This window comes from Scylla paramamosain, chromosome 33 (assembly GCF_035594125.1).
Source record: "Scylla paramamosain isolate STU-SP2022 chromosome 33, ASM3559412v1, whole genome shotgun sequence".
Classification (NCBI taxonomy): domain Eukaryota; kingdom Metazoa; phylum Arthropoda; class Malacostraca; order Decapoda; family Portunidae; genus Scylla; species Scylla paramamosain.
The window spans coordinates 9079914-9106696 of NC_087183.1; the positions used below are offsets into that span (position 1 = coordinate 9079914).

Here is a 26783-nt window from a genome sequence, read left to right on the forward strand (position 1 = left end):
CCCCGTCCGTCACCACCAGCCGCCTGTCTCCACCCGCTATGTGGTCTCCAGTGGATCTGGTGTCGAGACGCGCTTCAGATCTCGCCGTGTTTCGAATCATCTGGCGTTTGTTGTTGCGTCTCTGGGAGAGAGAGAGAGAGAGAGAGAGAGAGAGAGAGAGAGAGAGAGAGAGAGAATGTAACTTTTACGTTTGTCACGAGTCTTAGAACAGAGTACAAATAAATAACCAATCATGGCAACACGCGATCTGACAGACCAGGGCCGCGGGAGCGCTAGTGTTTAGGGAATCAAATACCCTTCCCAATGTGTTCCAATCCCACCGTGCAGGATCCGGAGCCAATAGCGTATCAGTGCAGGAAAATTGGTTTGCTCCGGGGAATTAGTGGTGCCACCTAGCGAGAATACGAAGCGGCGGTGTAGGCTTTGCGGGAAGTCACGTGCCTCGGTAATTGGTGCATAAACTCGTGCATGCAAGCCCGTGTAGGGATATTGAATTCTGAACTCTGGCGGTCGGTGAACCTTGTACTATATGGCGTAAGTTCAGGTTCTTTGTTATTTGAATATTACACACGTTGCAAGTAAAATAATATTAAGTACAATAGGGAGCGGCGGTGTTAAGCTAGAAAATAATCGCTGTCCTGTCATTAATTTTAAGCCTCACACAGGATCACGCTTTTTCACTCTAACGGGGAACTTTCTTTTTTTTTTCTTTTAACAATATTTCATTATTTTATCCTGCTTTATTTATTTATTTATTTACTTCACCTAATTGCCATGTACATACAACCTCTTAACTTGCCATCTAATACAAGCGTTTATCTTGGCTTTGTCCTGCAGTGGATTATAACGGTGATGAAGGAGATGTGGAAATGGTGGTAGTGGTGGGTGGTGGTGGTGGTGGTTGTGGTGATGGCGTTGGTGGTTGTAGGTTTTATTCACTCTATCTAATTATCCTTTAGGTTAATTCTTCATTTCCGTATGCGTATTTGCTCATTAGGGACACTCCGCTTGTGTTGATAATTACTACTCCATGTTTTTGCCATTAATCCCTTTGTACAGATAAAATAATAATAATAATAATAATAATAATAATAATAATAATAATACAATGCACAGTATCCATTAGTCAGTTTTACCTTAGCAGCTCACATTCTAATTAGTAATATGTGTTGTGGTTACGATAATGAACGACAGATTCATAACCAATATTCAAATACGGAAGCGTAGATCCCAAGAGTACGAGGCGGATAATTGGCAACCGAACCAATGCTTTATGGGGCTTCGAGGGTTCCGGATCACCAAATTGAAAGTGCTTCAATTACTTATGGCGCTCCGGTTCGTTATCGCTGTACGGTTTGTTATCGGTGTACTTAGTGGTGGTTGCAACGAAGACTTATGCTAACTAGTCACTGGTACATTAATGGCCTGGCTAAATAAAGTGACAGGTGGTGCGAATGAGTATTACTGCGATGTTTAATTTAGGAGTCCATTAACAAGCCAGACAGTGAGTTACTAAATAGATGTGAGTAATTGTGTGTATGAAGAGGTTAAGTATAAATTTCATATGCCTATAAATATTTGGCATGAAAGTTGAGGTATTTCAGGTCAGGAGGTCAGCAGGGTATGAGGTCACAACACATTACAAAACTAAGTGGATGCAGAGTTTTACTAAGTCGTTTCGTCAGTTTCGCAGTTCGTTTTAACTATTCTCTCCTCCCACCGTCCAGGAAGCAGCGTGGGAAGGACAGTCATAACAAACGTCACATTTCTAAAGGGTGTATTTTTTCCCGCCTCGCTTGCGGGGAAGCGACGCATAACACTAAATTAAACACGGAACACCCAAGGGTTCTGAATAACGCGAAGCACCGAGGTGACGTGGGATGTTACGATTAATTATTATTGCTTTTATGGACATTACAGTGTGTGTGTGTGTGTGTGTGTGTGTGTTTGTTAGTTATAAATGGAAAACGAAACTTAATGAATAGCATCCCCTCAATTTTTCCCGCTTATTCTTTCGTGCAGCGCTATTAAATAAATCAGCATTCGCAATTAAATCACTCAGTATTTGCAATTAGATCAGTCAGTTATTCGCAATTAAATCAACGCGCCCGCCATTCATTTCCGAGGACTACACACTCCACCAGGAAGAATGAACGGAACCAACCAGACACCAAATGGGGCACCTTTAACGATGACGCCCGGAACTCCCCGCGCGCGTCTCCCTCCCGGTGAGTCCCTGAAGGCGGAGGACTCATTACCAGACCTAACTGCCTCGCCGTAGACTCCCAAGAGGGGCAAGAGGAGAGGGCAAAAAACTCCTGAAATCTGTGCTCTGTGTCGCCATTTTTTTTAAGACGAGGTGAGGTAACACTTTCCGTCATCGACTTTCTGAGCCACTGGGAGGCTGCGTACCTCTTCCTTCCCTACCGTTAATATCACGTGCGCGCGCAGGTGGTAGATTTTTGTGGCTGTTTTCTAATTACCTTCCTCAGTTGGTGCGCAGTACTGTTCTGTCTTGTGAATGTCTCCGTAGAATCATTTATACTCGTATTATTTTATAGATTTCAGGACAGAATGAGTTTTTAATCGTCTTCACACACGAACACACCCACGCACTTAGGCAGACGCGTGCAGTACATAAGCACAAACATAATAAAGAATAATCGTTAACAAAATACACCGTACATTCATATTCTCCTTTTAAACACAAACACATTCTACATACGAATAAAAAAATAAATAAATAAACTTTATATACGCACAAAGGCAGCTTCGTAAGACAACAAAAACCAGCACACTTAAAAAAAAAAATTCCATTAACCTTTTGAGCATGAAAACCTCAAACCCCACAGGTTACGAAGACCCTCCCAGACAGAGACCAAACAACACCTAAGGGCGACACAAAACATGAGGATTTTTATGCTTTTTGAACGTGAAAACAACAATCTACCGGGAGGAGAGGCAGCTACCAAAGAGAGGTCAAGAAAGTTAAGATTTTTCCACGCATGCACTGACACACACACGCCACACGAGACAACTGAACTAGAAAGAAAAAAAATAAATAAATAAAATGGGATGTAAAAACCACCAGAAATTAGATGAAAAATAAAACCACAGAGAGAGAGAGAGAGAGAGAGAGAGAGAGAGAGAGAGAGAGAGAGAGAGAGAGAGAGAGAGAGAGAGAGAGAGAGAGAGAAACACCAGATCATTACCAAACCTGTCGAAAGGATGAAAATTTATAACGGCGATCTTTCTTTGGTCCCCACTGCGAGGGGGCTCCGGAGCTGTGTCAGAGTGGGGGACGGTGAGACGGCGCGAGTCCTGGGAGGTGTGAGGAGCTAAGAACGGAGAGTATCGCTTTCTCGCCTCCTGCCTCTTAATATTGTTGGTTATGGTGCGTGTTTTCCTTTTTTTGTATCTATTTTTCTTTTTATGAGTTTGTTTTTTCGTTTCTTTCTCTTCTTTCCTTCACTATTTTCCTCATTTTTTCTCGTTTTTCCTTTCTCGTTCTTCCTAGTTTCTTTATTCGTCATCCTCCTCCTCCTATTTCTTTTCTTCTTTTTCCTCCTCCCTAATTTCCTTTTTCTTTTTTCTTTCCTCCGAGTTTCTTTCGTCCTCCTCGTGTTTATTTTCTTCTTTTCTCCTGTTTTCTTTCCTCCTTCCGAACTTATATTTTGTCAATTCTATTCCCTCTCCTCCTCCTCTTCCTCCTCCTCTTTCGTCGTCGTCTTTTTTTTTCTCCTCTCATCTCCTTTCTCAGTTTCCTCGTCTTTCTCCTTCTTCCTTTTCTTTTGGTTACCTTTCTTCTTTCTCAATTTCCTTGTCCTACTCTCTTCACTCTTCTTTCTTCTGCTTCCTCCTCCTTTCTTCCTTCCTATTTTTTTTCCTATTTCCTCCTCCTTTTTCCTTCAACTCTTCCTTTTTTTTCCTCAGTTTCCCATCCCTTCTCCCTTTTTTTCCTCCAAGTTATAGAACTATGTTTTTCAGGCCCTAAAAAAAAAAAAAAAAAAAAAATCTTAAAAATTGTAGATGATTATGGGAAAGACCGATTAGCACTGATAGGGTTAGTGGTAAAAACAAATGAAATAAGTAAAGCCTCGTAGTTCCCAAATGGCAAAATAACCACAAAATATCTCCACGCGTCAGGCTGTCTCTCTCTCTCTCTCTCTCTCTCTCTCTCTCTCTCTCTCTCTCTCTCTCTCTCTCTCTCGGATTCGAACCCCAGTGTCTCGCAGCCTCCTCTTTCTTTATACTAACTTCTGCAACATTCGCGGCCTTTGATCTAACTTTATCTCGAGCATCACCTCACCTCTTCCCTACCTCACCTGTTTCTCACAGACCGAAACGTCTAAGGTCACTGACAACTGTATTTTTTCCGTCATTTCTTGCTTTTTCTGTCCTTGTTTCAACCCAACGCTGTCCACTGTCTCAAAGTTAACCCTTTCACTGCGACACTAAAGAATTTGCAGCACCAGAAACAATGCGTGAGGTCTAGACTGTTAGCTATGAAAAAAGAATACATTTTGCAATTTCTCCCCAGTTCTATGATTGGATGTGGCTGTAGAACAAGTAAAGATGTCTCAGAGTGATTGGTATTTAGGAAAAGATATACCAAGTGGCAATCAGAGTTAACTATTTTCTCTCTCTCTCTCTCTCTCTCTCTCTCTCTCTCTCTCTCCATGGAAATGACATTGCTCATGAATTTTTTTACAATTTCCCCCTTGGATGGTGTCCCTAATACACACACAAAAAAAAAAAAAAACGGAAAGGATCTCCCCCAACAGAGGTAGAGGAGCGGGAACTAATAAAAGTGATGGGAGGGTAACTTTCTCCCCCTCCCCTGCGACTTTTGGCATACACAGCCTTCCTCATACTACCCAACTTTCCTGTTTTTTTTGTCTCGATACCAAAGTTACGAAGCCATGTGGGAGGAAGGAGCAAAGTACAAAGGTGGAGGCGGGGAAGGGCAATAATCCTCGGGCACAGAACCATTGATGCGAACGAAAACGAGGGGAGAGAAATCCGGGAATCAAAGAAAATGGAATTACTTCTCATGCTCGAGCGTTAACTCACATAAAAAGACAGTAACAATACGAATAAATAAAAATAGACAGTAACAATACGAATAAATAAAAATAAAGCTTCCAGTAGAGGAGAGAATCAAAGAAAACAGTATTACCTCTCATACTGACGTACATTCACATAAAACACAACAACAATACGAATAACAACAAAGCTTCTACAGCAGGAAGGGTTTGAATCCTCAAGGTAATCTAACTCTCCATCCGGGGCTTCGAATGCAATTAAGGCATCAGCTAATGTGCATTTTTATTGGGGGAAATTGAATAACACGGAACAATACGACGCGAAACAATTGAAAATCATGCTAGAATTTCCACGGTGACCAGGGCATCGAAGTACTCAAGAGAAGGGAGGCCAGTGAGGAAAAATGAATAGATTAAAGGGCGAGATACTCCGGTACAGAGAGAGAGAGAGAGAGAGAGAGAGAGAGAGAGAGAGAGAGAGAGAGAGAGAGAGAGAGAGAGAGAGAGAGAGAGAGAGAGAGAGAGAGAGAGAGAGAGAGAGAGAAATGAATTAGTGAGAATGAAAACCCGACACGAACCGAGAGAATAAAAATAAAAATAAAATATCCTTACTTTTCTCACACAGTCGCCAGCTCCTCGTCCCTCCAAGGTGTAACTCTCACACCTACAGGGATGCAGTGACACACACACACATACACACACGCACATCCTGCGGGAGAGGAAGATCATAGCTGACAAGAGGCCATAATATAATTCCTGTGACATACAAGACCAAAACAAGTTGAGATTAGATTTATTATTAGCCAGATGTTACGCTTATCACATTTCCCCTTTCCTTTCTGAGTGGCGATGAAGATGGAGGCGTGTAATTTATGATAAAAACCTGCTACACACACACACAATCTGTCAGTCAGCACCCCCCCCCTCTCTCTCTCTCTCTCTCTCAACAGGTGCGCATTCAGATCACAGGTACACAGGTGCTTTGATCACTGAAGGCCTCACACCTACATTATTCATCTCACTCCCGCGTGCTAATGTGAGTGTGTCAGAATACAAACTCAAGGCGACTGTAGATTTTCACTTCGATTAAAAACACAAGTCCTACATGTGGCACTTTCTGTATAACAAACACGCTATTTCCATCTATCTTCCCTGTCCATAAATTTACCCATTCTATTCTCGCAGCTCCCTAATGACTCCACTAACAGCCTAATCACCGAGTCTCCTCCGATCATTAACTATTAGCCTCCTTCCAAGGTCGTTCGACAAATGGAGTGAGTTCGGGAAGTGTAAACTTTAAACTTTGACAACCTTAAAGCAGGTGTCAGCTGAAGTGCGGGTCTCTTTATTCACCAGCTGGAGGGACAGAGGGCGAGGGGTGAGCAGCCAGGGAGCTTCCATCCTGGCCCATGTCCCTGCCCATATCGACCACCCTGCTCCGTGTCCTTCCTCAGTTGAGTTCACTAGGATATGATGCTACACACCACCTTGCTTTGTTTACTTTTGTGGATATTCTGATGTTAGCTTTTTTTTTTTATCTTATTTTGTCTTCAACTGGATGAATCAACGAAAACTGAAATGCTACAAATTTAAAGGGTTGGTATTTGAGTGATTTCATTTCACGTTACAGGGGAAGTGGGGGGAGGGGGATATTGACCTCACTGACACAGAACAGTATGTCTGGCGTTGTTCATTTGGTACCCAAGCCACTGACCCACGCCCCAGGATCCAGCGTTGTTCATTATGTGTCTTCCTGATTTGCCTCCGGGTCCTGCTTAGTAATATATTATTAAAATTATTTAAGTTAATAACATTTAAATGGAAAGCTATAATTTATTCAAATGACCAGGCTTTTCCACAAACATGAGGGCCTCGTGTCCCGGTGAGAACACACACTTCTCCAAATATCAGCGAGATGCGGAAAGGCCCTTCTTCGCCTCGAGAATGAAGATGTATCGCTCCCGCAGCCCCATCAGACTGGGACACCACCAGAAAGTGTCGCACTGTGAGGGGGACCAAAAAGTCATCACAGTATGGCTGTGTTTCCCGGGACATGAGGTAGCCATGTATGAGACGTGTGGTTCGTCCAGAGACGGGCCAGTGCTGGCATCCCCGCGCATGGACACGTCCACGGACGGACAGCAAAAGATATTACTTCCTTCATCTAAGTGGTGGCAACTAAAGCCTCCCATCTGCTCTGCCAAGTGGCAAGAATTGCCATTCTTGTAGTGGAGTACAAGGCAGGAAATGGAACGAGGCTGAAGGAGCAACTCGAGCTGCCGGAAGCAGAAGTAAGAAAAATAATGAACAAAACTGACAGGTCTAAAATAAGATAAATATATAAACGACGGAACCCATGAGGAGTAAAAATAAGGACAGCAGTAATAAACCTATTAACAAGCAGCGAGAAAAGTTGTGAAAACTAAAAAAAAAACACTCGAGACAGACTTACCCTTCCTTCCCTCACCCCTCAGCCTTCTTGGGATTTAAACTTCCGCCAAGATATATCAGGATCTGTGCTCGCCTGAGGCGTCGGCAGGCGAAAAGAGGAAAAGGAAAAGAAAGAAAAGATGGAAAAAGACGAGGTAGTGGAGGTGGCGGCGTAGGAGGATAAACGCAAAGGACAGAGTTGGAAGGGAAGAGCTTGGTGGTGGGGAGGAGTAAGAGGAGGAGGAAAACTTAGTGCGTATTTAAATATGTGAACAAACTCTCACGGGAGTAAATAGGAAAATGGTATTTTTGATTTACACCATCATACTCTGCAACAATGGGAATGTGATTTTTGCATACCTTACTGGATTCTAAGAAAACTTTATCAGAGTTTCTGAGGGAAATCCATAGTTTTCAAAATAGACACGAGCACTTCACCCAAAAATTCCCTAGACCCGTTCCTGTAGGACAGGTTTGAATTAGTATCCCTGAGGGGGGGGGAGCGGTTGAGGAAGGCGCAACCCCCCGGCTAGGTCAGGGAGGGTGATTATGGTGTAAATCTAAAAAACAACCGGAAAATTAATTCTGTACATTGTATGTGCATTATACATATACATACATGGTGTGCGCGCGTCTCCTGAGGCAATCACTGAGGACACAAACACACACACACACACAGCAGCCTTGAGCGCCACCTACCAGTGGAGGGCAAACTGCCGCTCTGAACACTGCATACAAGGCCTTACTTGTACCTTGCATCCACTTATATTCACACAACCAGATAATGAATTGCTTTGTCGTGCCTAATTAGCTTTGTCAATCTGCTTCCCTTACCGTGCACCAGCCCATGCATTGGGTATCTACACAAGCAGGTCCCTGAACAATGGTGAACCGCAACACCCCGCCACTACACCGCCACCTTATTTAAATCTCGACAGTCTCCACACCTCAGTCTAGCAATCAAAACTCCTTCAGATATTACTAATTAAAGGAAACCTGACTATTAACACATTCCCATAACAGCAACTTACCGTATCTCAACACGAGCGGCGAGCAGCAAAGGAAAACAGGGAGAGACAACCACTCCTTCCTGAAGCTGTTCCTCGTAATGGCGGATTGGCGGCCTTCCTTCCCTCCTTCCCTCCCTCCCGCCTGCCGCCTACGTCACGAGACACTAGCGCCACCGCTGCTTGTTACTCCCTCGTTTGAGCCTCACAATTCCCGCTCTGGCTTGATTTTTTACGTTACATACTTAATATTGTAATTGTTCACCATGTACCATTGGCACTGAGGGAGGGTTGTGTGCATTACCGCATCCTTTTTTTGGTCCACAGTTCCCGCGGAGACATTTCAACATTTATTACCATGAGAGAGAGAGAGAGAGAGAGAGAGAGAGAGAGAGAGAGACTTATACTGCGTTTCATGTTCATTTAAATCCCTGTAGAGGTAAACAGCATCAAGTCCTAACACCTCTTATCATATGACACCTTGATCCCTCCTGATAATCTCCACCAAGGACACAAACACAGAGCTCCTGCGTGCCATGGAGTGCTCGTGGAGACCAAACTACACTCCTCTGGGATTCAGTTAACTTCCACCTTCACGTAACAATTAGACACTTACAAACTCCAGTCCAGTTAGCCTAATTATGAATCAGTTCCCTCTGCCCCAGCTGTCTTCCCACCCTCATTACCTCGCCATGTCCCTCTCTCTCCCACACAGAGCAGCTCAGGCCAGATAGTCTAATAATAATGTGTCTGTCTGTTACCTAACCTTGACCAGCCTGAATACTTTCCCGCTTTCAGGATCCTCTTCCCCTGTGTTCCATTTCTCCCTCTCTAATGTCTTTTTTTGTTATCTAAGAGGGGCACTGGCCAAAAAATAAATAAAATGAATAAATAAATAAATAAATAAATAAATAAAAAAAGTTTACTGATTAAAAAAAAAAACCTGTATAAAAAGGATTCCACTTGTATTTAATTCTTTCATTGTTATCGTCATGCCTTGTTGACATTTAGCGAACACTTAAAACAATTATTTGGATGGGCACAGAATAATGATAAAATATAAGGTTAATATCGTCTTTTTCTAAGCTGTAGAACTGCATATTTAAGAAACTGCAATGGGGAAAGTGTCCGAAGATTGTAGATGGTTATGAGAAGATATCGTGCAGTGATGAAAGGGTTAACGAGTAATTTCACACATCGTTCCTTCTTCACCCACGGATCTTTATAATTTAACACCCTGACCGCCTCCACTTCATCCCTAATACACTCCAGCATTAGTAATTAAAGCACCGCAAATATGTCACACCAGACATTTTTCAGACTTACATGAGCTGCGGGGAGGGAAAGAAAACGAGAAGCGGGTGACTCTGGTCTTCCCCCCTTCAGTCAGCGGTTCAGTCCATCCATGTTCATCTATACACCATTACATCCTCCATTTACTGCTACGTTCTCCATCTACTATTTCAACTCCCTACCTTTCAATTACATCCTTCTTTCACTCTGCCCTCCATCCATCATTGCATCCACCGTTATATCCACCTCCTCTGCCTCCACTATTTCCCTACAGAACCACTCATACCTTTTTTTTTTTTTAATTCCACTTCCACCACCTCCATCATCTCCTCCACACCTCACCGTGCTCTTTACGTCACTGAGAAAATCTGACAAGTACTTACAAGTGATGAAGACGCAAATGAGATTTCTCTTTTACGTTCAATATACCCGTAAGTATTGAATTTCCTGGGGACCTCGTGTGTGCCGTGTGGGAGTGAATCAAGGCGTCTTGCTGGGCGTGGCGAAATGAATTGGTTGTCCATGAAAAGAAAACGAGATGAAAGGCAGAGAGAGAGAGAGAGAGAGAGAGAGAGAGAGAGAGAGAGAGAGAGAGAGAGAGAGAGAGAGAGAGAGAGAGAGAGAGGGGGTGGAATAAAAGTGACGGATGGATGAGAAAAAAAAGTATATAGTTTTAACTTAAATAAGGGATGTGATAAATTAAATATGGTGAATATGAGAGAAGAGATGAACGGTGGGGAAGCTGGAGGACGACGACGACGAGGAGAATAAGCAGGATAATAATTTCTTTCTCCTTATAACCTTTGCTTCGTTTAAAAAAATCATAATTTTATTATTAAACGTTTGCATTTAATATAACTGATCTCTCTCTCTCTCTCTCTCTCTCTCTCTCTCTGGAAAATAGATTAAAACAGTGACGAAAAAGAGATTACATTTATTTTGCCATCAGTCTCTACTGTCCGCCCGGGAGCAGGACGTAGGCACTGCTCAGTACAGTCTTGCTCCAGGGACGGTGACAGCTCTGTACTGACGTGTGCCTCACACCCAGCTGGCAAAGCACTAATGGAGGATGAAGGAATCGCAATAACCACAATTCTCATATTACAATGCTCGTATCAAGATTATGCAGAGTCGATAATTTTTTTTTTATATGTATAAATAAAAAAAAAAAAAAAACAGGAAATATTACGGTGCTGAAAAAAAAAAGAACAGAAATACACAAAATAATAACTCAAGACTGAAACAAACATGATAGAATAGGAAGTTGACCGTAATAAAAGATAAAGTAAACAATAACGGTTAAAAACGAAAAATGTATAAAAGATGACTGAAAAATAAATATATATAAACTTATAATACATTTTCACTCCGTCTTTTAATCCCTGCACAATGTCAAGGGCGAGGGACAGGTAAGTGAAGAGCTCAGGTGTGACAGGTAAATATCAAGGTGGAGCTGTAGATGACGCACAATACACCTGCTCACCCCTTGGCTAATTACACACCTGCCCCCAGACACCCACGCGCCTCACCAAAATATTATCCTTGAGGAATATAAATTTCTAAGTGATATAGAATGACCCGCCGCCCCTCCTACACAGATACCCTACGGACGGGGACCCAAAAGTGAAGAGTGACTGGAAATTTTAAAAGATAGGAGGGAAAATAAATGTGTAAAATGACTTCAGTATTAAAAAGGGGTACATTTAAAATAATATATGCGTCTGTCAATTAATCTGTCTACTGAAAATGAGTAAATACAGAATAGCTTTCATATATATTTGTTTGTTGACTTTTTTAATTAATTTATCTATCTATCTATCTATCTAACTAGCTATCTCTCTCTTTCAGTCTATACATCTGTCTGTGTGTCTGCTCTCTGTCTGTCTGTGTGTCTATTCTTCTGTTTGTTTATCTATCTATCTTTCTGTCTGTCTGTCTATCTACTTAATCCTTTCATCTATCTACATATCTATCTACAGGTTTGTCAGTCTGTTTGCTGATCTGTCTATCTGTCTGTCTGTCTGTCTTTCTCTTTGTCTGTCTGTGCCTGTCTGTGTGCCTGTTTCTCTATCTATCTATTATCAAACTTTATATTTTTCACAGGTACAACGAGGTATGAAATGATGAAAAAAAAATATAATTGCATATTGAAAAGCAGATTGCCATTAAAAGATCAGACCGCTTAACCATTAATACATTTATATACTGTATATGCTTAATATTATGGAATAAATTCTACAATATAATCCCTGTTTTGTTCCATCACGTATAAAAGTACAAAAGATGGACACACACACACACACACACACACACACACACACACACACACACACACACACACACACACACACACACACACACACACACACACACACACAAACTCTGAATGATAAAAGAAAGAAAGAAAGGAAGGAAGAAAAAAAAAACATGAATGATAAAAGAAAGACAGGAAGGAAAAGAGAGAGAGAGAGAGAGAGAGAGAGAGAGAGAGAGAGAGAGAGAGAGAGAGAGAGAGAGAGAGAGAGAGAGAGAGAGAGAGAGAGAACACGTTCCTACATATATTATCTTTAAAAACTCTAACATTTTACAACTAAAACCTAGCCATCTCCATCGGGCGGTGCTGGCCATTCGACATCTCCAGCGCCGGATTGTCGATGCCTTTGGGGTTGTCCTGGTGGCGGGGCTTCGTCGGCAGGGCGGTGACTTCCATGCTCCTGTCGCCGAACACATCCAGAGGGTCACGCAGGTAGCCCAGGTCGTAGAGGCGCCGCGTGAGCCAGGAGACACCGATGAGAGTGACCGCGGTGACCAGCATGGAGAGTGTTCTGGGTGGGGGAGAGTGTGAGGAGAGTTCTGAGGTGGGACGTTGATAAAAGTCCATTGTATTTAGGAGTAAGGGTGAAGATAAAACATATTATTAGAAAGGTACCTAAATATGATAAAAATTCAATCCAGATCTTTAAACTCTCTCTCTCTCTCTCTCTCTCTCTCTGTCTCACCTGAAGGGGAAATACTGAGTCCCGTCGATGTAGTAAGGGTACCTGATGACAGCGGGCACCCCGAGCACCTTCTCCCCGCCTGCAACAAAGAGAAAATGTGAGGAGAGAAGGGAGACAAAAGAAAACGTGAGGAGGGTAGGGTAACAAAGACAACGGAAGGAGGGAAGGAAAACTAAGAAAACATGAAGAGGAAAGAATAAAAAAGAAAACGTGAGGAGGGATGGCTAACAAAGAGAACGTGAGAAGAGAAAGGTAACACAGAAAACAAGAGAAGGAAGGAAAACAAGAAGACGAGAGGAAGGAAGGAGCACGCCAGTCTGGCCTCAGAAAGGAAAGCTGATGCAAATGAGATTAACGTGAGAGAGAATGATTGACCTTAGAATCTAATTATAATTGGTAGGTTTAGCGTGAGCAAATGAGGGAGGTTTTAGGGATTACCTGGAGAGAGAGAGAGAGAGAGAGAGAGAGAGAGAGAGAGAGAGAGAGAGAGAGAGAGAGAGAGAGAGAGAGAGAGAGAGAGAGAGAGAGAGAGTGGGTGGGTGGGTGGGGGAGTGCAGATAGATGAACAAGCTGACAGATGGAAAGGCAGTGACAGACAAGACAAACGAAACACAGAAAAAAATAGACTGATACAGTTTTTATACAGAAAAATGAATATTCAGATGGAAACGAAAAAAAAAATGATGCTATATATATAAGCACGTAAAAAAATGGATGAGGAAAATGGAAGACTGGATCCGGAACTTACCATCCTAAAAAAATAAATAAATAAATAAAATATACACACACATATATATATATATATATATATATATATATATATATATATATATATATATATATATATATATATATATATATATATATATATATATATATAGTAATGTTTAAGCTTTTTTTCTGAATTCCAACCAGATATTCGAGGAAGATGACAAATGATAAAAAAATAATAACAATAATAACAAAAAAACGAAGACGTACATTGTGAATCTGAATGAATAAAATATAAGAAAAAGAAAGGAAAAAAAAACAACAACAATAACTAAAAAGAAATATTCCACATAAATCTGCTATTCAACCAGAAGGAGTTTGAAGGAGAAAGAGAGAGGCAAAGGAAAGGGAAAGAATGACAGTTCCAGGAAGCAACAGAAAATGAACAAGAAGAAAAGGAAAAAGAAACGTATATAAAAAAAAATACACCACGAGGAAATGCGAATTGCTGGCAGGAAATGGAGAGAAAAAAAGGAAAAGAAAATGGAGATGACCAAGATGCATAACTTTCATAGATGGTTAAGAAATTACTGAAGGAGGAAAGATGAGAAGATGGAGGAGATGAGATGAAAGAAAGATGAGAGGAGAGAGAGAAGTAAGGAGGAAGGGTTAGAAGGTGGGGAAAGAGGAAAAGGAGCAAGAGGAGGAGGATGAAGAGGACAAGGATAAGGAGGAGGAGGGGGAGGAAGAGGAAGAAAAAAAGAACAAGAACAAGAAAACAGATAACAAAAACAAAGAAAAATACACAAGAAGAAAAAAAAAAGGAAAGAAGCAAAAAGAGAAAGAATAAAGGAAGATGAACAGCAGGCGGGGAGAGAGAGAGAGAGAGAGAGAGAGAGAGAGAGAGAGAGAGAGAGAGAGAGAGAGAGAGAGAGAGAGAGAGAGAGAGATTTACTCCTCTCGTAACTCCCACCTCGCTGCCAAAACATCATAAAATATTAAACGTGTGTTGCCCATCGTAGCTACCACAGTCTGAAACGCTTCGCCGCACACTGACTACTTTCAAAAGGACCACGGGTATTTATGACTGCTTTTATGGTTCTAGTAATAGATGAACACCATTCCTACACTATTATCAGGAAAAACACTCTTGAGAACCAGGCTAATCATCTCTGTGACCTTTGAAAATAGTCGAGGTGAGGAGTGCTCTTAAGAATGTTTTTTATGGTTCCAGTGACAGATTAATGAGATTTCTACACTATTATCATATAAAAAAAAATAAAAAAAACACATTTGAGAGCCCCGCTAGTCATCTCTGTGGCCTTTGAAAATAGTCGTGATGAGAAAGTAAAGCGTTTCAGAATACTGGCGTAGCTCAATGTTTGCACTTACCCAAGATGCGAAGGAGGAAGCCCAGCAGGTATGCCGCGATGGAGCCGTAGGTGTTGACTCGCTCGGGGAAGTGCACGGCGAAGGTCAGTTGTGGGAAGAGCATCACGAACACCAGGTCACCGCACAGGTAGCTGGGAATTGACAGGTGCAGGTAACTAACGCACGTACATACATACACACCAATAAACAGGTAGATAGGTAATTAAATACACAGAATTAACACACTCACGCAGGAATAAACAGGTAGATAAATATATAAGTACATGAAAAAAAGAATATATATATAAAGATAAAAACATACAAGATCATAGATTATCAGGAAAAAAGGAAGATGAAGGAAATGAATGGATAAAGATAAGCAGGAAAAAAAAAAAACAGAATTAAAGAAATAGATGAAGTAAACAGACTGATGAAGGAAAAAAAAAAAACACAAGTATGGCAAGAAAATTAAATATTGCCACCTAAAAATAGAGGAAGTGGAAATAGAGACGAAAAGAGACAAGTGAAAAATACTACATACATGCTTATGTTTATAGTTTGAAAAGTCGAATTAAATTAAGTAAAAAAAAAAAAAGAATAGAGGGAAGAATTGTGAGAAATAAAAAAAAAAGTAAGTCGAATCATATAAAAGAAAAAAATGGGGAACAATAAGAAGTAAAACAAAAATAAATAAATAAACAAATAGATAAATAAATAAATATGCCAGTCGAAGAAAAAAATGAAAGCAAGTGGAAGTATAAAAAGATCAAACATTTATGAAAAAAAAATGAAAAGTAAAGAAAGTACGATAGTTTTGAAGGATACAAGAACAATGCAAAAAAGACAATTTGGCATGTACAACTATACACACACACACACACACACACACACACACACACACACACACGTATTTCGTCTTCGGTGTCATCCCAATTTCATTAAGGTTCCTTACTGAGATTTTTAATAAAGGACGGTATTTTTTTATTCCATTGTTTACTGTTTTCGTTCTCTCCCCGCGCTGCACAACAGACTCCCTGAATATATTATTTTTCTTGCATATATAATTTGTTACGTCATGTTCTTTTCGCTGAAACTACGGGGAAACAAAAATAACAAAAAGTGAGAGGATGGAAAGCCAAGTACCATTAACCATTTTCTATAATTAACAAGTCCCCGTTTTCACTCTTTTTAGTAAATTTTTTATACGTTATTTTTTGGCGCAGATGTACTGTGAAATTTTTATATTTTCCATTCTGATATATATATATATATATATATATATATATATATATATATATATATATATATATATATATATATATATATATATATATATATATATATAAATATATATTTTTTTAGTTATTAATACTATTCTTCAAATACCTTCAATATTTTTCTTCCTTTTCTAGCTTTGGTTTCTTGTTTATGAGTTCGGAGAGAGAGAAGAGCCGCGATGTCAACAATTCTGCTTCTCCTTAGTTCGATACATGAAGGAGCATTGATTCGGAGCTTCGAACCCTCGCGAATCACACGGGAAATGTGGAGAGGTGTGAGAGAGGCCTTGAATCTTGCGGGTAACACGCAGGAGACACGAGTGGGCGTGAGAATTAAACAGTTTTTAAGAGTATTCATTCTGTGCATAAAGTAAAAAAAAGTTTAAAGGAAGTGAATTGAAAGTTTAGCGTCCGGATGACACAGTGAAGCGCGCACGGCTGCTAGTCTGCGTTCGTATGTTCGAACCACCCTCAGGTTTAGATCTTTTCACTGTTGTCGGACGGTATTGAGAGGTCCCGGCATGCACATCAAGCGTGTGACTGGTATAGTGTTCGGTTAGGTTACATTAGGTTCGCTCTCCCACTTATTTGCGACCTTTGACCTTTCAGGGAATGAAGTGAGGAATAAATAGGAAAAAAGGATAATATAACACATGGGTTAATACGTAAGAGTACCTAGGGAAGTGCTAATAAATGGAGAAATGATGAGCCAGAGGATTATGAGGTACAGGAAGGTAAGATGTAGTGCAAAACGAAACGGAGAGAGAGAGAGAGAGAGAGAGAGAGAGAGAGAGAGAGAGAGAGAGAGAGAGAGAGAGAGAGGTGACGCATGATCTAAACTTGCCATTGATTGGAGCATCAGGGAGCCCGCCACACCGCGTCACTCATTACGGGCCAGTCACCAGCCAGCACACCCACCTAGCATGTGATCTTCATTAATTAAGGATGATATTCTGTTCTGCCCACGTGTTGATGACCCTGAGTCCTTGACCTCGCCACCACTCGCCACTAGCTTCCTCCTCAACACAAACTCTTCCTCGGGACTGAGAAACTTCACTGTTGATACCGCTCGACTTCTTGAAACACGAGACGTAAATTAAATGTTAAGATTACCTTTTAGCCTGGTGTTATTGGGAATTCCTGGTGTGTGTGTGTGTGTGTGTGTGTGTGTGTGTGTGTGTGTGTGTGTGTGTGTGTGATAGACGACCATATTCTGAAACTCTTCTATCTGGACCTCCACTACTTTCAAAAGGCTCTAAAGGAAGTTACAAGGGATTTTAAGGGTTTTAAGAGTTGTTCGTACTATCAATGTTTTTCACCTCGTGGTAAAAGTACTACTACTACTACTACTACTACTACTACTACTACTACTACTACTAGTAGTAGTAGTAGTAGTAGTAGTAGTAGTAAGATGATAACAAGAAAGAGCATAACTATTTCTAGTAAAAAAAAAAAAAAAAAAAAGGAGAAAGCAAAACAACAACAACAACAACGCATAAAGGCTTATTTTCAACACCACAAAGCCCCGCCAAGCTACAACACACAATGCTTCGCCACAGCAGCAGCACCACGGCACAACACCACGCCACAAAACACCACACTACCCACGCTGCACAATATGACTAAAAAGGTGGTCGGCATGAAGGTAAGAGCATCAAAAGAAGTACTGGGGAAAACAATTTTTTGTTACACATGCCTATTATGGAGACGCGAAGCAGCTTTTGTGAGTAATAATATGGCTTTGGGTTCTTTGTGGAATGATGTCTGACAAGTTAGAGAGAGAGAGAGAGAGAGAGAGAGAGAGAGAGAGAGAGAGAGAGAGAGAGAGAGAGAGAGAGAGAGAGAGAGAGAGAGAGAGAGAGAGAGAAAACCTTCCCTACCATCTTCCTGCCTTCCATTTTGCCTCCTTGAGTGTGTGTGTGTGTGTGTGTGTGTGTGTGTGTGTGTGTGTGTGTGTGTGTGTGTGTCCCAGAAGTCTTATTAACCCATCTCCCTTTAAGCATAAAAAGGACAACATAAAACCATAAGAACACGAGAAAATAAGACAAATAAGCATACAGAAAAAAAAAAAAAACACGGCCAAGTTGAAGGGGGAAGAGCCTAATGAAGGAAAGACGGTTGTAACAGAGTATCATTTATTCCTTCCACTCCGTCTCAGAAAAAGGATTGATTGATGTTTTCTAGGAACGCAAACACGCACACACACACACACACACACACACACACACACACACACACACACACACACACACACACACACACACACACACACACACACACACACACAGAAGCTTTATAGGGAAGAATGAAGATTAAGGATGTGACGCTCGGACAGGATGAATAAGTAGAGAGAGAGAGAGAGAGAGAGAGAGAGAGAGAGAGAGAGAGAGAGAGAGAGAGAGAGAGAGAGAGAGAGAGAGAGAGAGAGAGAGAGAGAGAGAGAGAGAGAGAGAGAGAGAGAAAATTTTTGTTTTATCAATTTATTATGCTCTTACAGCGATAAACCTAGTACAGACCTAATTCTCGGTATACACAGAATACTCGTGACACGCAGGACAATAAAAATGTACATTTAGGCTGGAATTGACATGTAGGTAGGTATCAACACCCACCAAAGTGTAGGTGTCGCACTAAAACAGTATCTAAATTATTGCCATCCAGGAGAAAGTGACAGACATGAATTGTTGGCCCTGTGGCAGCAGGTCTCGCACTGAGGGACACTCGAGGCAGTAGTGATGGAGACTATTTGCGTTAGGACAATCACACAGCTTACAGGTGGAGTAGTGGGGCACGTGCCCTGTCTCGGAGAGCTGCCACAGCTGTTTGTAACCCAGCCGAAGCCGAGCTGTCACAATATTGTTTCTGCGGATCATGAGTCCGTTTCGGTGATACCTCGGAGGAGAGAGACGAAAGTGATCATAATGCTGTATGGATACTCTGTGAGTGAGCTCAGCTTCCACGCGGCGGAGAGTAGGGAGGAGAGCGGCAGAGGGTATGATCCGCTTGTAGCAGGGGAGGGAGGGTGTTACGTCCTCTGGCAGCTGCTGGTCACAGGCCCTTTGGCTGGGAAGTCCACTTTTATCATTGGCAGCGATTCCAACATGGGAAGAATCCACAGAAATATGGAGAGGCAGTGTAATGCGATATGAGTGTAATGCGGAGCAAGATGGGGGATGTGGAGGCACTTGACGCTGAAGGAGAAGACGCTGGCATGTATTTCTTCGACAATGGAAGGCAGACTGAGCTCATGTTTACTATCCTGGTGGAGGTCGGACACCCGAGAATATACAGTATCACTTTCTTTTGGAATATTTTTAAAGGTTCTAGTGAGGTCTTGGAGAGCTGACTTAAGGCAGGGGAGAGAGAGTCTATGGCTGACCGTATGAAGGCAATGTATATATGGCTCTTGTCAAGGGGATGGGGATTCCGGCAGCATTATTAACGAGACACTTGAAAGTGACAAAGCGCTGATCTAGTCGCTGGAGGAGACTGAATGATAGGATGGAGGCGCTGGCGAGCAGGTACAGCTCGGGTGATGTGTACCGGCGCTCCTAGGAATAGATACTGTGTACCGGCGCTCCCAGGTATGGATACTGTGTGCAAGGCAGGGTAACACTGTGACCTGCAGTAAATACGGGGAGAGTTCTGGGTCCCCGAGGAGAGTGTACTCCATTCTTGTCTGGAGAGAGGATAAGGTAGACAGAGAGAGAGAGAGAGAGAGAGAGAGAGAGAGAGAGAGAGAGAGAGAGAGAGAGAGAGAGAGAGAGAGAGAGAGAGAGAGAGAGAGAGAGAGAGAGAGAGAGAAACAGGCAGAAAGACAAAATATTGATAAGGAATAATAAATTTAGGCCCAGGGAAGGAGGAGGAGGAGGAGGAGGAGGAGGAGGAGGAGGAGGAGGAGGAGGAGGAGGAGGAGGAGGAGGAGGAGGCGGAGGAGGAGGAGACACCTGAACGACAACTCCTTATCCTCCTCCTCCTTATCCTCTCCCTACTTTCAAGATTTTTCCTTCAGCTCTTCACTTTGGCAGCACACACACACACACACACACACACACACACACACACACACACACACACACACACACACACACACACACACGCACGGCAGTTTTTCTTTCATCTTTTTTCCAAGGTGACTCTCTCTCTCTCTCTCTCTCTCTCTCTCTCTCTCTCTCTCTCTCTCTCTCTCTCTTGCGGCAATCAAACATTTTTTTCTTCTTCCCCGTTTCTATGTATTGTTAGAGAGAGAGAGAGAGAGAGAGAGAGAGAGAGAGAGAGAGAGAGAGAGAGAGAGAGAGAGAGAGAGAGAGAGATTACCTATGATTGATGATGGCAAAAAGGGAAAAAATCTGACTGAAAAGTGTAAAAAATAGAGGATATTGAAGAGAAAATCTTAATACGAAAAAAAACATAAGAATTAATAATCAATAACAAAAGAAATACTGAGTGAAAGAAGACAAATAAACGAAAGGAAAGAAAAAAAGGATTGAAGGAATAGAAATATACAAAATAAATTAGGGAGTGTGGTCATTAAAAATATGAAGAAACAGAGATTACAGAAAAATATAATTATGCGTAAACAGCCAAAAGGGAAATGGGAGAATGAATGCAAAGTGGCTGAATGAATGAAGTTATCTGGTGGGGGAAAAATACGATGACGAAAGAAGAAGGGAACAAACATGAAACACAGTGAAAAAATTAAAAAAAGAAAATGGAAGAGGCTGAGGAAAGGAAAAAAAGGGCTAAAAAAAAAACAGACACTGAAAACTGACATGACGAAACGGAGAAAAGAGAAAGAAAAAGGAAAAAAATCGTCAGAGGAGCAGGAAACAGGAAAATGGGGGAAAAAGTATGCCACACCTCACTGCTTCAGATCAACAACTGCAAAAATGTCCAAATCAATTCTGACTTTTCTCGTTTTCTTTATTTGTCTCTTTTCTGTTTTGAAATCTGAGTCACTTCATTATTTAAAAACTCTGCCGACTACAATGGAAAGGTGGTAGTGGTGGTGGTGATGGTGGTGGTGGTGGTGGTGGTGGTGATAATTTCCTGCGTTTATTTTACTGTTTGTTGTTTTTTCGGGACGAAGATAAAAATAAAAGATAGAAAAAATGGTTACAAGGAGCACTCTCTCTCTCTCTCTCTCTCTCTCTCTCTCTCTCTCTCTCTCTCTCTCTCTCTCTGAGTAGTTCCTAACAAAAGACAAACATTAAGAAGAAAGTATAAATTCTTGTCAGATGAGCAGTGACGAGGAAGAGGAGGAGGAGGAGGAGGAGGAGGAGGAGGAGGAGCGAGAAATATCAGAGAAACATGATACCAGAGAGAGAGAGAGAGAGAGAGAGAGAGAGAGAGAGAGAGAGAGAGAGAGAGAGAGAGAGAGAGAGAGAGAGAGAGAGAGACAAAACATCTTAAAAACACACAATTTCTAAACGCTGAACACTCCAATAACAAATACACACACACACACACACACACACACACACACACACACACACACACACACACACACACACAAACATAAAATAAATAAATAAATAAATAAATACATTCGAACAGACGCCCTCACCACTGGTACTCACAACAGCTGGTAGATGGAGTTCCCCTGAATAGCGATGGCGGAGGCGCAGACAGCGACGACCACTACTGACACACGCATCACCCACAGCACCTCCTTTTCACTCGCCTGCGTAAAGGAGGGATCATTAGGTTAGGATCATTAGGTTAGGTTACGTTAGGTTAGGGTAGGGTAGGTTAGTTCACTAGTTCGTTAGTTAGTATTCTTTTGGTATTTTATTCAGTTTCGTTCGTTTGTTCATTGTTTATTTATTTTGTTAGTTAGCTGGTTCGTTCGTTGCTTACTTGGCTAGTTAGTCAGTGTGTGTGTTTGTTTGTTATCAGTCAGTCAGGTTAGTTTGGTTTAGTTTGCTTGTTTGTTAGTTATCTAGTAATTTCGTTTCTTGGTTAGTTGGTTATTTAGTCAGTCAGTCAGTCAATCAGTCAGTCTTGCTAGTAATTAACAGAGTGAGTAAGACTAAGTAAGTAAGTAAGTAAGTAAGGAAGGAAGGAAGGAAGGAAGGAAGGAAGGAAGGAAGGAAGGAAGGAAGGAAGGAAGGAAGGAAGGAAGGAAAGAAGGTCGTTAATTAGGTTAGTTTAAAAAAGATGTTATGACTTGTTGACGTTAATGTTGTTGCTATACACAGACTAATCAATTAATCATTATCATCATACAGAACATCGCTACTGTAATCATCAACCTTGAACGAAAAAAAAAAAGAAGTGTGTAAAGAAGGAAAATACTCGTAAAAATAAGCCGTGAAAAGGAAAAAAGGAAAAAGAGGATTAAGAGGAATTAGGAAAATGATAAACTAAGAGACAGAATTCATGAATACGAAATTGCAGGTACGAGAGAGAGAGAGAGAGAGAGAGAGAGAGAGAGAGAGAGAGAGAGAGAGAGAGAGAGAGAGAGAGAGAGAGAGAGAGAGAGAGAGAGAGAGAGAGAGAGAGAGAGAGAGAGAGAGAGAGAGAGAGAGAGAGAGAGAGTTAAAAGTAAGAAAAAATTATGAGACAACTGAAAATAACATCGTAAAAGTACTTGAATTAAAGCCACCAGGACACAAAACTTTCCTTTGCATTTGGGGAAAAAAGCAGGAAAAATAAAGGAAAAAAGGGATGATATACGGCGCATTAATTTTTTCCCAGAACTTCTTGAATATGAAAGTAAAAATAAAGAAAAAAATAATAATCCTTCTTTGGAAAGTTTGCAGCGTGAAAGTGAAAGAGAGAAAATGAGGATAAAAGATGAAAATATATATGATGTTTTCATTCCCTCCAAAACTTCCACCAAGAAGAAAAAAAAGCCAAGAAAAATTATAATAAATTAAATAAGGAAACGAAAGAAAAGTTTAAGCTTATAATAAATAAATAAAAAAAAACAAGAAGTGGAACAAATCTACATAAAAATAAAACAAAGACCAAGAAGAAGAAGAAGAAAAAAAGAATAAAAAGAGAGAGAGAGAGAAAAATAAAAAGAAAAAAACAAACATGGGATAATCCACTGACGAAAAATAGAAGAAAACAAATAACAAAATAAAAAAAAGAATGAAAAAACAATAACTGCATTAGTGAACGAAAATAATACAAATCAACTCAAGGGAAATGAAATATATGATGGATTCAGGTATGAGGAATCAACAGAGACAAAAACACTGTGAAAAGATTAAGGTAAATACTGAGTGGCCTAAAACACTGAGTTAATTACACGTTGAAGAGAAAGCAGAAATAAAAATAACAAGTGGAAGAGAAGGAGGAGGAGGAGGAGGAGGAGGAGGGGGAAGAGGAAGTACAACAGCAAGGACAAGAACAACAAGAACATAAAGAACAAGAACAAGAATAACAAAAGAACAATGAAAACAAAGCAAGAACAAGAACAATAACAAGAACAAGAAAAATAAGAACAAAACAAGAAAGAACAAAGCAACAACAACAACAACAACAACAACAACAACAACAACAACAACAACAACATTATAATCCTGAAATTAAGAAAAACACGGTATCCTATTAATTTTTTTCTGCTACATTGTTAATTCAAAATTCTCTCTCTCTCTCTCTCTCTCTCTCTCTCTCTCTCTCTCTCTCTCTCTCTCTCTCTCTCTCTCTCTCTCTCTCTCTTCAGTTACGCAAAAAAGGGAAAGGACAAGAGAAGAGAAGAGGGAAAGAGGAACTGGAGGAGAAAAGCAAGTGAGAGACACCAAAGGAAAAAAGCCAGAATGAGAGAGAGAAGGAATGGAAAAGAAGGAGGAAAACATGAAGGGAAAAAAGTAAGTGAGGCTGCAGCGAAAAGGTAAGGAGGAAAAAAAGAAAAAAAAACTTTGTAACGGAAAGATTTTGTGGAGAAAAACTGTGAGATTAGTGAGAGAGAGAGAGAGAGAGAGAGAGAGAGAGAGAGAGAGAGAGAGAGAGAGAGAGAGAGAGAGAGAGAGAGAGAGAGAGAGAGAGAGAGAGAGAGAATGTAGATACAGCAACATCTACACAAGCCGATACTTAAAGAAACAAAACACTCACGCTCCGGCGAAACACATTCCTGTAGATGTTATTGGCGAACATAGAGGAGGCGGAGAGCACGGAAGAGTCAGCGGAGGACATGACGGCAGCGCTGACGGCCCCCAGACCCAGGAAGGCGACCCACTGTAAGGAGAAACATAACGGAATGAGAACATACTAACTAGAGAAATATCGTTCCACCAATTAAGAACGTCGATGCACTGAAAAGCTGAAAACACTGAAAAAGAAAAAAAGAGAAAGTAGAAGGGTTAATTTGATCTTTTCTATGCTACAAAAGTATTTACGAGACTGCACTATATAAGGAAATGTCTAGAAAGTTGTAGGTGGATACAGGAAAATATCTGTCTATCAGTGAACGTTAATTGTGTGTAATGTACTGTGTGGTGTGGTGTAGTTGAGTTGCATGTAGGTTATATGGTTGAATGGTGATCTGTGCTTTAAATGTATTCGATGGTTTGGGGTTATATGACTGAATTGTATGGGACTGTATGGTTGGTTTGGGTTGTATGGAATCGTATGGCTGAATAATATTGTATTGCCTGGTTTTTATTTATTTGCTTATATATTTGCTATAAGTGTTCCATATTTTTACCGTAAGTGCATCGAATTCCCACTTTTTTAACGTTTTATGTCAGACTTAACTGTTTACTATTAGATTACTGAATACAACAACATCAACGTTTACCTTGTGCTGATTTCATTTGTCGTATTAAATGTGCAATATGTGTCGTGAACCCTCTACTGAATAACTGTATGCCTAAGTACTCGTATGGGATTTTATTTATACTTGGCGTTTAAACTATAGCAATGTATGGATTTTAAACACCAAGCCAAATTAACCGTATTTAATTAAGGTATGTTTTTTATTAAGTGTATAATATAAAGGAACACAGGACACAACACAGGATATGAAGGAAGTGTAGAATAGCGAAGGAGTGTGTAAGTGAAGGAGGCAGTGAGTCAGATAGTGAAGAAAATGAACAAGTAGCACCATCTCCTTTGCATTATTTTTTTCCCTCTTCTTTTGTTTCCTCCGGTGACGTGTTTTCCTTCCCTTTCTCTTTCCCTTTCTTCCTTCCCTCCTTCCTCTATTCTTCGGTGACGCAACCATCCTTCCTGTCTTTTTATCTCCTCCTCCTTATCAGCTCCTCGTAATTCATCCAGCCAGTCCTTCCTCCCCTCTTTCCTTCCCTTCTTCCTCCATCGTTCCTTCTTCCCCTTCCCCTCCATCTCCTTTCTTCCCTCATTCTCTTCTTTCTTTCCTCTCTCCTATCTATTACATTCCTTTCATTTCTCCCTTCTTCTCTCCCACGTTCCCTTCTATCTTTACTCTCTCTTCTCCTGCTTTGCTTTCCTTCCATCTCTCCTTCTTTTCCCCTTTTCCTCATACTCTTCTTTCCTTCATCCTTTTATCAGTCAATTCTTTCCTACTTCTTTCCTTTTCCTGTCTTCCTTCTTTCCTCAATCTCTTCTTTCCAATCTCTCCTACCGTCTCTCTCACTCTCTCCTTTCTATCCCCCCTCCCCCGGGAATCATCTCTTTTGCACATAAAAGATACAGTCTACATAACCTCCACAACTCTCAAAGGGACGAACGCAACCTTAGCCAAAAGAGTCTTCGAGTAAAAGATATTTTTTTTCCTGGCATGATTACGCGTCTCAGCCATTTTTTTTTTTATCAGGTTCTCTCTCTCTCTCTCTCTCTCTCTCTCTCTCTCTCTCTCTCTCTCTCTCTCTCTCTCTCTCTCTCTCTCTCTCTCTCTCTCTATCTATCTATCTCTCTGTCTCTCGCTCGCTCGCTCGCTCGCTCGCGTTAGTAAAGGGAGGAGAGAGGAAAGAGACGGATGGAGAGAAGAAGAAAGAGATGGAAATGAGCGGAAGTTTGTCTGGGTGATACACAGAGAGAGAGAGAGAGAGAGAGAGAGAGAGAGAGAGAGAGAGAGAGAGAGAGAGAGAGAGAGAGAGAGAGATTGAACACACTCCATCTATAAAATGACCACAACCAACAAATTCAACACTCCATCTCTCGTACCTTCGCTTTGTGTCCTTTCCTTATCTCTGTTCCCTTTCTTCTTCTTTGTCATGTTCTTCATCATCTCCGCGTGTCTGTCCCAGATTTGTACATTCCTCGTTTCTTTTTCCTTCTGTATGTGTGTGTGTGTGTGTGTGTGTGTGTGTGTGTGTGTGTGTGTGTGTGTGTGTGTGTGTGTGTGTGTGTGTGTGTGTGTGTGTGAGAGAGAGAGAGAGAGAGAGAGAGAGAGAGAGAGAGAGAGAGAGAGAGAGAGAGAGAGAGAGAGAGAGAGAGAGAGAGAGAGAGAGAGAAAAGAAACAGATGTGCAGGTAATGAACACACACACACACACACACACACACACACACACACACACACACACACACACACACACACACACACACACACACACACACACACACACACACACACACACACACACACACACTCTCTCTCTCTCTCTCTCTCTCTCTCTCTCTCTCTCTCTCTCTCTCTCTCTCTCTCTGGTAATATTGGTAATAATTCCTAACCAGCAAGTTAATTGGAAGGCCTTTGTCTCACCTTCACACCTACTCA

The 26783-nt window shown here is 41.1% G+C and overlaps 1 protein-coding gene and 1 long non-coding RNA gene across 3 annotated transcripts in view; both read right to left on the reverse strand.

Annotated features, from left to right (window-relative positions):
- LOC135089634 (uncharacterized) overlaps positions 1 to 8597 on the reverse strand; it is a 59227-nt gene extending 50630 nt beyond the window's left edge. For both annotated transcript variants that reach the window (XR_010261563.1, XR_010261564.1), the window contains exons 1-2: positions 8507 to 8597; positions 5658 to 5754 (exon numbers count right to left, since the gene is read on the reverse strand). This is a non-coding gene — a long non-coding RNA (uncharacterized LOC135089634). The remainder of the gene's footprint in view (positions 1 to 5657; positions 5755 to 8506) is intronic.
- Positions 8598 to 10693: 2096 nt separating this feature from the next.
- Positions 10694 to 26783, reverse strand: part of LOC135089637 (high-affinity choline transporter 1-like) — a 167806-nt gene continuing 151716 nt past the window's right edge. The window contains exons 10-14 of the mRNA XM_063985496.1: positions 24198 to 24320; positions 21713 to 21816; positions 14878 to 15008; positions 12775 to 12853; positions 10694 to 12600 (exon numbers count right to left, since the gene is read on the reverse strand). Of these exons, the coding sequence (XP_063841566.1) occupies positions 12366 to 12600; positions 12775 to 12853; positions 14878 to 15008; positions 21713 to 21816; positions 24198 to 24320 (672 nt within the window). The 3' untranslated portion in view covers positions 10694 to 12365. The remainder of the gene's footprint in view (positions 12601 to 12774; positions 12854 to 14877; positions 15009 to 21712; positions 21817 to 24197; positions 24321 to 26783) is intronic.